The sequence below is a fragment of the Callionymus lyra genome, chromosome 10 (assembly GCF_982586985.1).
Source record: "Callionymus lyra chromosome 10, fCalLyr1.hap1.1, whole genome shotgun sequence".
Lineage (NCBI taxonomy): Eukaryota > Metazoa > Chordata > Actinopteri > Syngnathiformes > Callionymidae > Callionymus > Callionymus lyra.
The window spans coordinates 17,174,635-17,187,628 of NC_141827.1; the positions used below are offsets into that span (position 1 = coordinate 17,174,635).

Genomic DNA, 12,994 nt, shown 5'->3' on the forward strand with positions numbered 1-12,994 from the left:
GCTCCTCTGGCATCCAGAGTAAAACAAGAAGAAGAAAACAGACTCCCCTTGCATACATGTCTCCACTTTTATGAGAATCGTGCGCTGCCTGTCTACCGCTCCTTGTCCTTCTTTCATTCTTGTGTTGTCAGCTGGCATGCTGCCTCAGCCTGCCCAGTGCCTTGCAGCAACCTCCAGTCTAGAGTCAGGTAGATGGACTGACATTTGAAGCTCAGCGAGACCGTTACAAAAATAGGTTGTGAGTGTTTGTAATAATCTTAAAAATGGGTTGTGATTCTCACCACTGCCATTATATGATCACATGACGTCCACACACGTTTATTCACCCACACATTTATTCACACACACAAGACGATACAATATGTTAGCAGCAGCGTTAAATAATTCTGATAGGGTTGTCCCAAGAACTGATACTTCTCTACAAATTTGTTACCAGCATGATACCAGCTGTCTTTATCACCCCAACGACCAACGGGGCAGTATCCACACCTTTTAAAATAGGTATCAAAAAGAACCAAAGTATTTTGGCATTGTGACAACCCTATGTGCTGGTATTCTAAAAAAAATATATATATCAAAGTAAGAAAAATCATAATTTTGGGGGGGTTTTTTTTTTTTATGTTATTGGGGGGAATCACTTTGTGAAGTTTGATCATTTGAAATTGAAATTTCACAAATGTTCTACTTGCCCTCTTGTCGTGTGTAATTTGTGTCTTTTCGGAGGTAAAGGTAGAGATGTATGTCCACATGAGGGTCAGGGACAGGGCTCACTTTCTTTCGTCCAAAGACCACCCCCAAAAAACCTCCAAATACCTTCATACTGCTCGTCTGTAATGTCCCTCTTGTATTTAGGCTGGACACAAGAAATTGTTATAAACAACTTTGAATTAAATCTATATTTTAAGCTTGAAGACTAGGAAATTCCGTAGCACGGATGTATTTCGATGTCCATTGGTCCCTTTGGGCAAAGAAAAGTGAGCTGTCATATAGACAATTTTTCCTGGAAATCCAAAAGACACGGATAACTGTGAAAATCAACCAACCTTTAGTCGAATTTGAATTTTCCGTGAACTATTCCTTTAAAAACAATGTGTTGTTCAAAATCTCATTCACACCTCTGCCGTTTACATCATTGCCTTTGTTATGCATTCTGCACGAATCACCATCAAACAACAGTGCTTTGTGGGTAAAAGCAAACAAGACACGGTATCTCATAATCATTCAATTAATGGAAATTGGGGTGAAAGACGACAAGCCACGTCTGACAAATACAATGAACCGTGAGCTAACATGTGACCATATTTTTTTAAGCCACAGCAGAGGCCATATAATAGCTCTGCAAGCACGGGGATCATGATGATGATGATGATAGTGTTGGCAACTGAGGGGCGATGAAGCATATCCAATAACCTTCTGAAATGTCACATGCATCCTGCTTCTTCTTTTTAGAGAAACAAAACAGTTGAAAGGTTAAGGTTAGTGAACAATCTTTACATCGATATCATGTTCATGGTGAGAAGGATTGCTATGAAAGTTGGAGACAGGGATGGACGTGTCTGTGGCTAAACACAAATGCTGCCTTGTGCGATTACAACGGCAGATCTGAAGGGGTTTTTTTTCACCCTGCGAAGCCTGTAGCGATGTTGTCCGTACATTTTTCACAGCAGAAAGTGACATATTGAAGGCCAAACATCTTTCTTTCCGTGTCTTCCTTTTTTTCCTTGTTTCCGTAGGCCAAGGGCTGGAGTGAGACGCAGTGACACGGTGAGACGTCTGGATGCTGACACCACACAGGACAGACGCCGGAGATGTAATGCTCTGTGTCAGCTCACAGGTGCTCTGTGGTGAAGTCCCTCGGCACGCTGTGGCCCAAGCAAAATGACAGATGCTGGGCGTGAACGCAACCTGGCCCCCGCCAACATGAAGAAGGAATATAGGCCTCCTTCTTCTAACCACTAAGAGCTGTGTTCGTTTCATCACAAGCCTTCATGCTGAGAAAATGATAGCTTTCGAGACGAGTTGCTGGATGATTCTACTAAAACAAACGACCTCCTTCTACATGACACAACCTCTGGTGATGGCAGATTTTTGCTGTGGGATATTTGAAAGAGCCTGTTATTGAAACGGATGGACGTGTTTGTGTTTACGCCAATGAACGTTTGTTTAACACTTCAAGTAATGTTTGTTTTCTTATTTAAAGAACAACTAATGTCAAAAACAAACTCTCCTGACTCACTCACATATTTCAAGATGCAGTAAGTCCCTCACCATGACCATGTTTTGAACGTATTACTTTATAGAGTTCTTCCCCGTCTGAAATCCCGGCGAATGAGAGGTTACAAGAGCGGAGTTCATTATGACACAATAATGGGCTACACTCCTCCTCAAGCCAGCTTTAATCACGCCTCGCTTTGTTGATACAATGAGTACCTTGAACGTAGAGACATCCAAGATTGATGACGTGCGGTGACAAACCCACTTAAATCAACACATTAGTTGACCTTTAAAGGAATCTGGCTCAGGCTTCAAGTTTCCCGTCAGAGGACTTGGCTCTAAGCACATATTGTACATGAAACTTACCCAAATTTTAAAACATTTAAATATGTATATAGATGCAATTTAAATATTATCAAAAAAGCTAGATGGTTGATTATAGTCAGTTTAAACTACATTATCAATAGGATTTAACTTGACATACTTTAAATCAGTGCAATTGAGAGAGTTAAAAAATGTAATATCATTTTTAAGATCCTGTTAAAAAGTGTTTTTAATCTATACATATTATATATATAGGAATGTCTTAAAAAAGATAAGAAAGACTTAAACAGATAAGCAGTCCTGGTCATTTACATTGTGCTGTATTTGAGTTTAGTGCTGCAGGCAAGTTTCCATCAACAGGAATGACCACGGCTGTGTCCTTTTGTCTGAATAAAATCTATATAAAGTGCTTCACGTTACCACGTAAACAAAATAGTGTCACACCAGATTCAGACCAGAAAATGTCCACTTCAGGAACTAATTTTGATTTTTTAACCTGTATAGGTTAAACATATAAAACAACCATCTCTACATTAGTTTTCTGTGGAAGGCTGTAATACGTTCATTTTAATAAAACAAATTTCCAAATAAATTTTTTAGGACAGGTTCAGCAATAAGTTATTTGTGTGCTTGGTCACAAATTGCTTTATTGATCAGCACTCTGCTTAAAGAGTCAACAAAATGAAGATAGATACATTTACGGGCAGATTTCCTAAGATCCCTCTTTACACAAGCTATTAAGACTTTTGCGCAGTAGACAGAATAACAGATGGCATCGTTCACTGGTTTACAGCACTGCAAGTTTCTAAAAAAAATAAAAAAAAGGGTGCTTTGTTCTTAAGTTGACACAAAATGGAGGCAGAGTGGGAAGCACTGGCCTGTCAGTCAGTTGTGTGTGTAATAAAGTACTTGTGTGTGTGAAGTAAGTAAGTAAGAAGGTGTTTGTTCAGAGTCCTGCCCTTCGCTGTCTGATCCAGAAGCTGCTGAGAGCCATGGAGAGAGGCAGCGACGACTTCACCTCTTTTGTAGTAAAAAAAATATTTGATTTCAAACTCTATCTTTGTTAAATTACTGAGCTCCTCCATTACTCATTTTGTTCAACAGCTCCATTTTGTTGTGGTTTGAAACTAAGATTTACATCTTAAAAACCAAGAAAGCGTCAGCGTCTTGTTTAAATAGGTGAACACCCCGATGTTACGAGGGACATATTATTTTCAACTAATACGTGTATTCTACGCTTAAATCTTTGTGAAGGTTGTTTGTCATTCGGACAAGAACTTTGCCCAAATATATTTTTCTAACCCGGAAACTATTAACTGCAATAATAATAATAATGATGGAAGATAACTGAGTTAAATGTTGTTTTTAAGCTTCAAATTAAAATTAATTAATTTAAAACCGTATATATAACTGCATATATAATAACTGAATTAAACTAGAAAAAGTAATTTGCTTTATGAAAATGCAGAATAAATGTATAATGTTCATATGCATCTAACATAAAAAAAAAGGAATTAAATGTTATTACGATAAATTTGCCAGATCAACTTTCCTTTTGTGTTCTTGTTGATAAAACAAGACTTTGACAGTGATGGAGAAGACTAAGTAGTGATGGTTATAGTTCGGAGGGGTGAAATTATTGTTTATATTCTGTAAGTTGCTGTTTTGAACGGAGTTACACGACGGGGGCAGAGAAGCAAGACATGACAGGCGCAGACAGTGAACATCAGTGGGATGCTCGGTGCCTCTTTGGATGTTGACGATGGTTCGCTCAGACTCGCCCGTCAACTTGAATCACAGTCCTTCGAATCTCTTGTAATATGAATAAATATATTCATCTTGTTCTTGTCTTGAAAAACAACAAGATAACCCTGAAACGATATTTGTTCATGTTTAAAATATGATCCAACTTTGTTTTTTTCTCATCATCCCTAGGTAACAACATGATCACAGTTTATATTCTTGTCTCCTTTTCCCGTTTAAAAAAGTGTATTTTCATCATGTCTTTTATTTCCTTTTCTGCATTTAAAAGTCCATATTCATCAGCATGACATTCTTTCAAATCTTTCAGAATCATGGGTGATTTGGCTGGCGTCTGTTATCCAGGAAAGATTTGTGAAAAGTTGTAAGATTGAATTCCTGTCCCGTCAAGTTACACTCGGCAGAGCGTGGCGTCAAACATTTCAACAATGATCACGGAGCTGAGATGAAAACGCAGATGGCGCAGGCACGACGTGTCTTCACTTTTATTTATAACTGTGTATCTGGTGTCTTCTATGACTTGGTCTGACAACGTGACATCACACGCTTCTGAGGTCTAACTTTTCAAAATACGGCCTGGGGGCCATTGGCGGTCCTGGAGAATATATAAAGTGGTCTCCGTCCTAGACTGTATTATTGAACCAGAGAATGTAAAACAATCATTTCCTAATTAATAAATGCAGCACAGGCTTTTTAAAAAAAAAAAAACTACTAAGGGTCAATGATAAATCATAAATGCTTTAAACGCCTGTCTGTACTGAGAACTCTGTTTTGTGTTGAATATATAGATCAGTTATATTTCAATTATGTCACTGTTCTCTTGTTTTTACTTCATCAAATGGATCGTGGTTCTGTTTTAAAAAAAGAAGTTTGGACGCCGTAGATTTAAATACTAAAGGCCTGTTTTAAACAGTCACAAAATATTTGTTAGTCACTTGAAATGTTTTCTTTTCAAAGATAAAAATGAACCTCCGTACTGTTCTTCTTATTTAGACATCTTGCCATAAAATAAATTCCGTTTTCTCTCCATAACAGTTTTTTAAATTTAAACTTTCTTTTTGTCTTTGTGCTATTAGAATAAACATGCTTTCTCCCTTATAATTATATTATATAATAATGAATATATAATTCATAGTTATTATTTAATGATATTTCTTTCCTTCTTGGTATTGCTTGAGAAAGACAGTTTTTACATCACAGCTTTTTTTTCATTAGCCCTCCTCATTTTGGTACACACTCGATTACATGCAAGAGGCTGAGATGAAGAGTGTGTGTAACAAGCAATTTTTTTTATATCGCAGTTGTGTTATATCAATAAGGGAGGAACAATAGAAAAAGCCAGTACATTGGTATTGTTCAATATGGTACAGAGAACTCTATTATAGCCATCTCATTTGCATACTTATGGTAGTACTATTATTTTCTGTGAAAAATGAACTGCAATGATGTCAGAATATTTTTTTAAATTCGTGTTCAATATTAGGTATTCACACTTAGAGGCAATCATCATGTTTCATCCTTGCGATGGTTTTACTTTGACAGCGCACCCGCGTTTCCTCTCAGGACGTGAGATCAGACAAAATGTAGCATGAGAAAAATATATCAAAAACTTTACCAAGGAATTATATTTTGAAGTTTCAACGTCTTCCTTTTGCTGTCATAGTTAATGTATTACAAATAAATAATTAAGGGATAAACCAAAAAAAATCCAACAAGCCGTTAGATTTTATTTTAATTAATATATTTATATTTCTTTAGACAAAGCCTGTACATTTCAATAAAATACAGTGTAATAAATGAAATGTAAATGAAAGAGAGCAATGGTATCTTCACCCAGGGGTCATAACCTAAAGAACGGTCCAGAATAGGTTGCATTTAACCTACGCAAATGTGTATAATTATGACATTATATCCGTCTTTATGTTGTTTGAATGCTCAATAGGCTCCTGAGTATTCTTATGTAATAAAATAAATTCAACCTATGATGTCACTTTATTTGAATAAAAAAGGAAAAAAACTGTTCTTTAATTATAAGTCGAAGATCAACCGCCTTACTTGCTTCTTCTGAAATATGTGGAATTTTTTGGGGGGATTTTGGAATTTCAGCTGTCATTGATTCACAGTGGAGTCCAAAAAGGACAGCTGAAAATCCAGGGTCAAGGTCAAATGTGAGCTTCCTCTACCTTCCTGAGAAAAGTATGGATTCAGCTAGAAGAGGAGATGCAAAACATGTAGACAGGCTGTCATTGTCTTTTAAAGATTGGAGTGTGCCCCCATTTTTTTTTTCGGGTTGTGAATCCGCGACACCTCCCCAATTACGCGCATCGTCTCATCCCGCCGGTCGTCACTGGTTTCGAGTTTGTGAAGCTGCTTCACAAGCCTGCTGTCTCTTCTCTTCTCTCCACCCCACGGGCGCTGAAATAACGGCCTCAGCGAGCAGGAGACGCGCGAAAAAAAAAAAAAAGCTCTCCACGTTTTTCTGTCTCCAACGCTTTAACCAGCCGCGTCTCTGATCGACGCATGAAAACACGGATGCGTGAGATGGATGGATGGATGGAGTTGCGTATGAATGGAAGAGGAGAATTGGAAGTGTGATCTGAATGCGTAAACGGGTCTCTCTCTATAATAATAATAATAATAATAATAAATAAATAAATAAAAGAACATTCCTATCATGACTAAAACAAAACTTACCAGGATGACAGTCGGCCCGGAGGAGGAAAACCAAAGCGGGTAGAAGGAGACAGAAATTCCACCGGCGCGATTGCAGTAACCTCCACATGATAAAAACGTGCACGTCGACATGCAAAGCCGCAAACTGTTGAGTTTTTGTTTTTTTTGTTTTTTTTTTGTTCCTCCTCTAGCGACGTCTCCGCTGCACACGACAGATGGATCAGGATGGATCAGGATTGGAGTTACGCGTCCAGGAGAACAAGAGAGGTTTCAGGATCCTCCGGATATTTCCCAGTCTTTATGAATGTTTATTTATTTTAAAAAGATGGGCAGAGGGATGTTAGCGGTCGAGAGTGCAGCCCCGTGTGGAGGATGCGTCGGAGGAAGAGGAGGAGGAGGAGGAGGAAGAAGAGGAGGCAGCGCTCGGAGGACCCGCGAAGAGAGAAGTGATGGAGTGATGCTCTCGGCTTCCCATTCCTCCATCCATCTAGGAAGTAGCTCAAGTCTGCCAGTGACTTTAAAACAATCTTGGGGGGGAAGAAAAAAAAAGGGGGGAGGGAGAGAGAGAGAGAGGATGGAGATAGGGTGAAGGGAGAGACAGAAAAGAAAACGCGTCGCTCCTCCGGATCCTAGCGCCGCTCCTCCTCCATCACTACAAGACACTACTGTCCCATCACCATACATGACAATGTTCCTTTTCACCTCTGACGATAATATGGTTGAAATATGATGAATTATTTATTTATCTAAAAATCTATAATAGATTGTTCTGATATGTTGTAGGGAACTAGAGGTTTTTGTTACCAGAGCATACAGAGAGAAATATCATTTATAATTATATATATATTTTCCCATCGATTAATACTAGATGTCAACTGTTTTCTTAAGAAAAAGGAAGAAAAATTCACACATGTCTAAACACTCGTTTTAATCAAGTTTACTCAACAACAAAAAAACCACATAAACTAGTGAAAAAGTTAAAACACAAATACATTTTTACTGGAATATAATGCCGCCGTTAAACTGGCAAAAACAAATTCAAACTATGATCTTAGTATAATGAGTAAGTAAGAAATTTATATTTGTAGAGCGTTTTTCCAGACCAGGGTCACAAAGCGCTTAAACAATCAAAACAATACTCAATTAAATATATACTTAAAATGTCAGGATAACACCGAGAAAAACACAGGAGTCCCAGAAAATCAAGGAAAAGCCTGCATGAATAAAAATGTCTTAAGATGTTTCTTGAAGGAGTCAGTAGATCCATCAGGCGCAGAGAGAGAGAGGAAGATCAGTCACATGATGGGTCATCATGTGGAAGGAATATGGAAAAATACAAACAGGCAGAGCACATGGCATGTAATATTGAAAACGTCCAGCAGGGGCAGCAAAAAAAAGAAGTCCAACCCTCAACCCTGTTAGGATGTTTATTTCCTTGCAGGTTGTGCTGATCGCCTTTTTATTTCCAGGTCGGGAGGGAGCCAACTTGTGACCTTTCAGTCCATTGTTCGTAGGTATCACAACAAATGAGAAATAGTAATAACAACAAGGCTAAACCACTCATGCAATCCAATAAAAGCTATTGGCAAATAAAAATAATTTTGTTTTGTACTCAGCCAAACAATGGAGTATAGAAGAGACTTAAAAGAAGGTTGATAGAAGGCAAACAATTGCAGTGGCATCAAAAAAGAGAAATGGTGTATTTAAGGATCTGAAATCAAATGGAATTTGAAGTTGGATTAACTCACAAATATGAAGAAATGTTTAAAAATAATGATGTGCCAAGGAGGTGATGTTTTTGTCTATGCTAATCTGTGTTGGCAAGAGCTCTGAAAGGCTGAAAACCCCAAGAAACAGATGATTAAGACTTGCTATGCTAAACTCAACCTCTAGGACAGAGGTCACTAAAGTGTTGCCTCTTGACAGGAGTAGCATAATTTAGCAAATAGCTGCTGGTGGTTTAAACTCGTTGGACTCCCAAGACGTCAATATGAATAAAATAAATAAATACAAAACCTGTAAAAATACAAAAATACATCATTCAAAAGTGCTTGCAAAGCATGAGGAAGAGATCTGTTGATCTGTTGAATTGAATCTGTCTTAAAACGTTCCTTTCTGCAGTGCATGGAGAGGAGCCTTTGGCTGCGGTTACTCTTCCGAGCCACCATAGTGCCATGCAGTTGGGCATTATTATGAATGGTTTCCTGTCCTAATAAGCTCCGAAACACTGAAACATGTTCAAGTTAAAGAGATAACATGAGTTGATGTTTATATATGAAGGAAATTCTGGAGAAATTTATATTTTCTGTCACATCTCTTGTATTTAAAATATGCTTGCGTGAACTACATGGCTTTAATTTTTTTATTAATTAATTTTTTTTTAATTTATCATTGACCATAATATACCATTGTGAGCTCTCACTGGATAAATCGGGTTTGAAATGATTTCATAGAATTACTAGTGAGGGTCTGATGAAGTTTCATGAAGCAGTGTCATTATTTTCAGATCACCACATAATTTTTAAACTGATGGCGCCACCTACTGACCTCTAAATAAAATGACACTGTTTTATGACACTTCATAAGTCAATCAGTATGAATTCAGAGCCAAAGATTATAAAGCAGAGAGTGCCATCTAGTGGCCTTTCATAATGAAGACACTGTTTTATAATGTAGAAGAAGCTGTATCATGAGGCCCCATTAACCCACCGTTACATTTGTCCAAAACAAAGGAAAATAGTGCGGAGACCGCCATCTAGTGGACTCTGAAAATAATGACACTGTTTCATGAAGCTTTATCAGACCATCGCTACCCTGGTGATCTGTTCAGAGTGTCACTCGCCTAAAGTAGCTGTGGGATAAGCTCCAGCTCCCTTGAAAATTAACCCTTATTTTGAGGTAATCTGGCGGCCTGCATATGTATATCTTGAGGGAGGTCGTTCACCTTGAGGCAACACAATGGATAAATTAAAGATTTTAATGTAAATTTGTTTTTGGGCAACCTGGTCACCCTGAGATAACACCAATAAAATAATAATAAAAATGAATAATTTAGTAATCATAATAATCATCATTTCATCCAAAAATCTTGGAATCACATAGTTGGTAGTAGTGGGTAAGAACTATACAAGAGAATGTTAGTATTTACATGAATTATATATTATTTTATTTTAAACCCTGTTAATTGATGAAAGAAAATGTGGGTTCTGGTATCAGCCGCAATCAAATCAGGCCCTGAAAGTATTAATGTTGTTTTCTGAGCCAAAAACCATCAAATTCGCAGCCAACTGAACTATTGTTGTTTCAAAAACCAGGGTTTTCCTGCCCAGTCGAGACATTTGTAGCTATCTGATATGTTGTTATTTTTGCTAACAGAAGTTACATTATTTGATTATCTGCGTCTGTCTTTCTGTCCATAAATCAATCTGAAGAAAGAGTTTTTGTGGTTCGTTTCACTTTGTTGTCTGGGTGAAACAAGAAACGCCCTCTTTTAGGGAAAACAGTTGTTGTTTGTTGTTTTTAATTGTCTTTCAAGGCCAAAGGTGAATCTGCTGGTGGAGATAAACTTCTTGTGGCTCCATCAGATGACTTTAAGTTGTAGAATCAGCCTTTATACAAGAGAGTTAATGGCCAGAATATTTGGATGTAGAATTATGACCAAGATGCGGTTGTTTGGATTGTACATAAAGTTGCTGCCACTGCTAGAATGTACCTTTTGTCTCATTATAGACTGAAACAGTCATGTTGTTAGCACTGACATGGCTGACTCTTACACTAACCTTTGAACCATGATGTCATTTTCTTTTTTGTGTAAGTCTTTTCAAGACATTTCATTTTTCTATCCATTATCAACTTTGCCTTAAAATTAGGGATGCACCAAAAATGAATCTTCACGGGGCCAAGGGGTAACCATGACCGAAAGGGCAACATGTATTGTGCACAATTTAAGTACCATTAGATTCATGGCTATGACTTCTTACCTCACAAAACTCAAGTATACAAATGTATACATTAAATATAATGGATCAAGAACAAAATGCAATAACAAAATTGAACATGTATTTAGCACTGACAATTATCATATTCATGTTTTTATTCTAGTGTGTCATATTGAATCGTGTATTAAATTCTGTGATTCTGAAAAGAGCTATATAAAATTAATATTAATGAATAAATGCCGAATTAAAACAATATTGTTCCGTTGATCGACAAAATAATAGCTAATTAAAACAAATGTACATTTTTGTCTGTCTTTAATCCGGTTATGACCCTGGTCTAGAAAGGCGCTTTAGAAATAAACATTACTTACTTACTTACTTACTTATCTGCATCATTGTCTTTGTTCTTATATAATGCAGATCATAGACCAATGAAGTGTAAGTGGAGTTGAATAGATCTTGTTGAAACGTGTTGAGAGATTCCAACAGTGTTTTTTATTTCTCGACTGGTCTGTATTCACCTCTTGATTCAGACAATTAATGTATACGAGACTAAAAGAAAGATTACTAAAACAAGCATCAAGCCATGCACTATTGCACAGCTTCCTAATGGGATGCCACACGTCGAGAAGTTCTTCAAGACACAATGAACCTAATTGGGCTTTCATGGAGTCAAAATTAAAGCTACAGGATCAGGGGCTGTATAGAGTTTAGCTTTCGACAAAGGCATACGTTTTTTTTTTGTAGCTCCCTTCCCATCCCACACTCTCCCTGCTGCTCTTTGAACTGTTGTCATCCGTCAAGGACTCGCTTTACATAATAAAATCATTAACCGTGGATCTAGTCAGCTGGTCTCTCAACGCGCAATGCAGGCTGCTGGATACAGGACGGGTGGACTAGTAGATTCCTGGTGTATCTTAAGGTTGCCATCTGATTGGAATCTGCAAAGCAATTTGTTGTGCTTAAAAAACTCAGACTTAAGCTTTGATGGACTTATTGCCTATGTCGTCCCTTTTTCTAACCCCCCCACTTCCACAGTGTCAACTTTCCACGATCACCTTGAATTAGACTGAAAAAAAATAATCTCTCTTATCTGTAGTTTTTCCTGTCTAGTCTGTCAGAGCAGTACCCGTTTTTACTCATGTGACAAGTTTGGCGCCGAAGATATGGCTGCCTCTGCCAAGGGGTCCCCAGACACTCCGGAGAAACAACCAGCACCCTTAGATTCTGGAGCCTCACCCTCCAACAGAGAGGAAGACGCTGACACAGTGGCATAAGACATATAGCAGATTGCAGAGCCAATGTGCCTTTGGTCTAAAAAAAACCCTGAAGGAAGTAGAAGATAGCTTAGCGGATGCATGTGCTAACCCCTCCAGAATTATTCCTTTGGGTGGACGCCCTGTCCAACAGCACAAACCATGGCAGTCTTCACTATAGACGAGTTGAGGGAAGTGGTCACAAGAGTACAGGCAGGATCTGCTCCCAGGTACCACCACTCTACACACACTCACCACCTTTTTGTAAACATCACTCTACGGAGACAGCTTTATTGAAAGTGTCCAGTGACATCATGATGTCGGCTGACTCTGGTAAATTCACTGTTCTGGTTCTCTTGGATCTGTCCTCAGCCTTTGACACAGTTGATCACCAGATCCTGCTGAGAAGACTGAGGGATGAATTGGGACTGTCTGGGTCTGTGTTAGAATGGTTCTCATCTTACCTTTCTGGGCGCAGTTTTAGTGTATCTGGCAATCAAATGAGGTCTGAATCGGCAGATCTGTTGTGTGGAGTCCCTCAAGTTTCTGTCCTGGGTCCTTTATTGTTTTTGCTGTACTTGATTCCCCTCGGTAAAATCATTCAGAGATTTCCAGATGTTTCTTTTTTTGCTGATGACATCCAGCTCTACTGCTCTTTTGATCCAACTGAGCCCCAGAGGCTGAACAGCTTAGTCAATTGTTTGCTAGAAATCAAACAATGGCTGAGTGAAAACACTCTACAGCTAAATGTGGACAAAACTGAAACACTGGTGATTGCTCCTGATGATAAGATTCCAGGGTTGAGTCAGTACTTGGGTGACTTAGGTC

The 12,994-nt window shown here is 38.2% G+C and overlaps 1 protein-coding gene across 1 annotated transcript in view; it reads right to left on the reverse strand.

Annotated features, from left to right (window-relative positions):
- The window catches only part of LOC148070582 (receptor-type tyrosine-protein phosphatase gamma-like), a 201,901-nt gene extending 194,478 nt beyond the window's left edge, over window positions 1-7,423 (reverse strand). The window contains exon 1 of the mRNA XM_087800515.1: window positions 6,994-7,423. Coding sequence (XP_087656641.1) covers window positions 6,994-7,081 — 88 coding nt within the window. The 5' untranslated portion in view covers window positions 7,082-7,423. The remainder of the gene's footprint in view (window positions 1-6,993) is intronic.
- Between the last annotated feature and the right edge of the window lie 5,571 nt (window positions 7,424-12,994).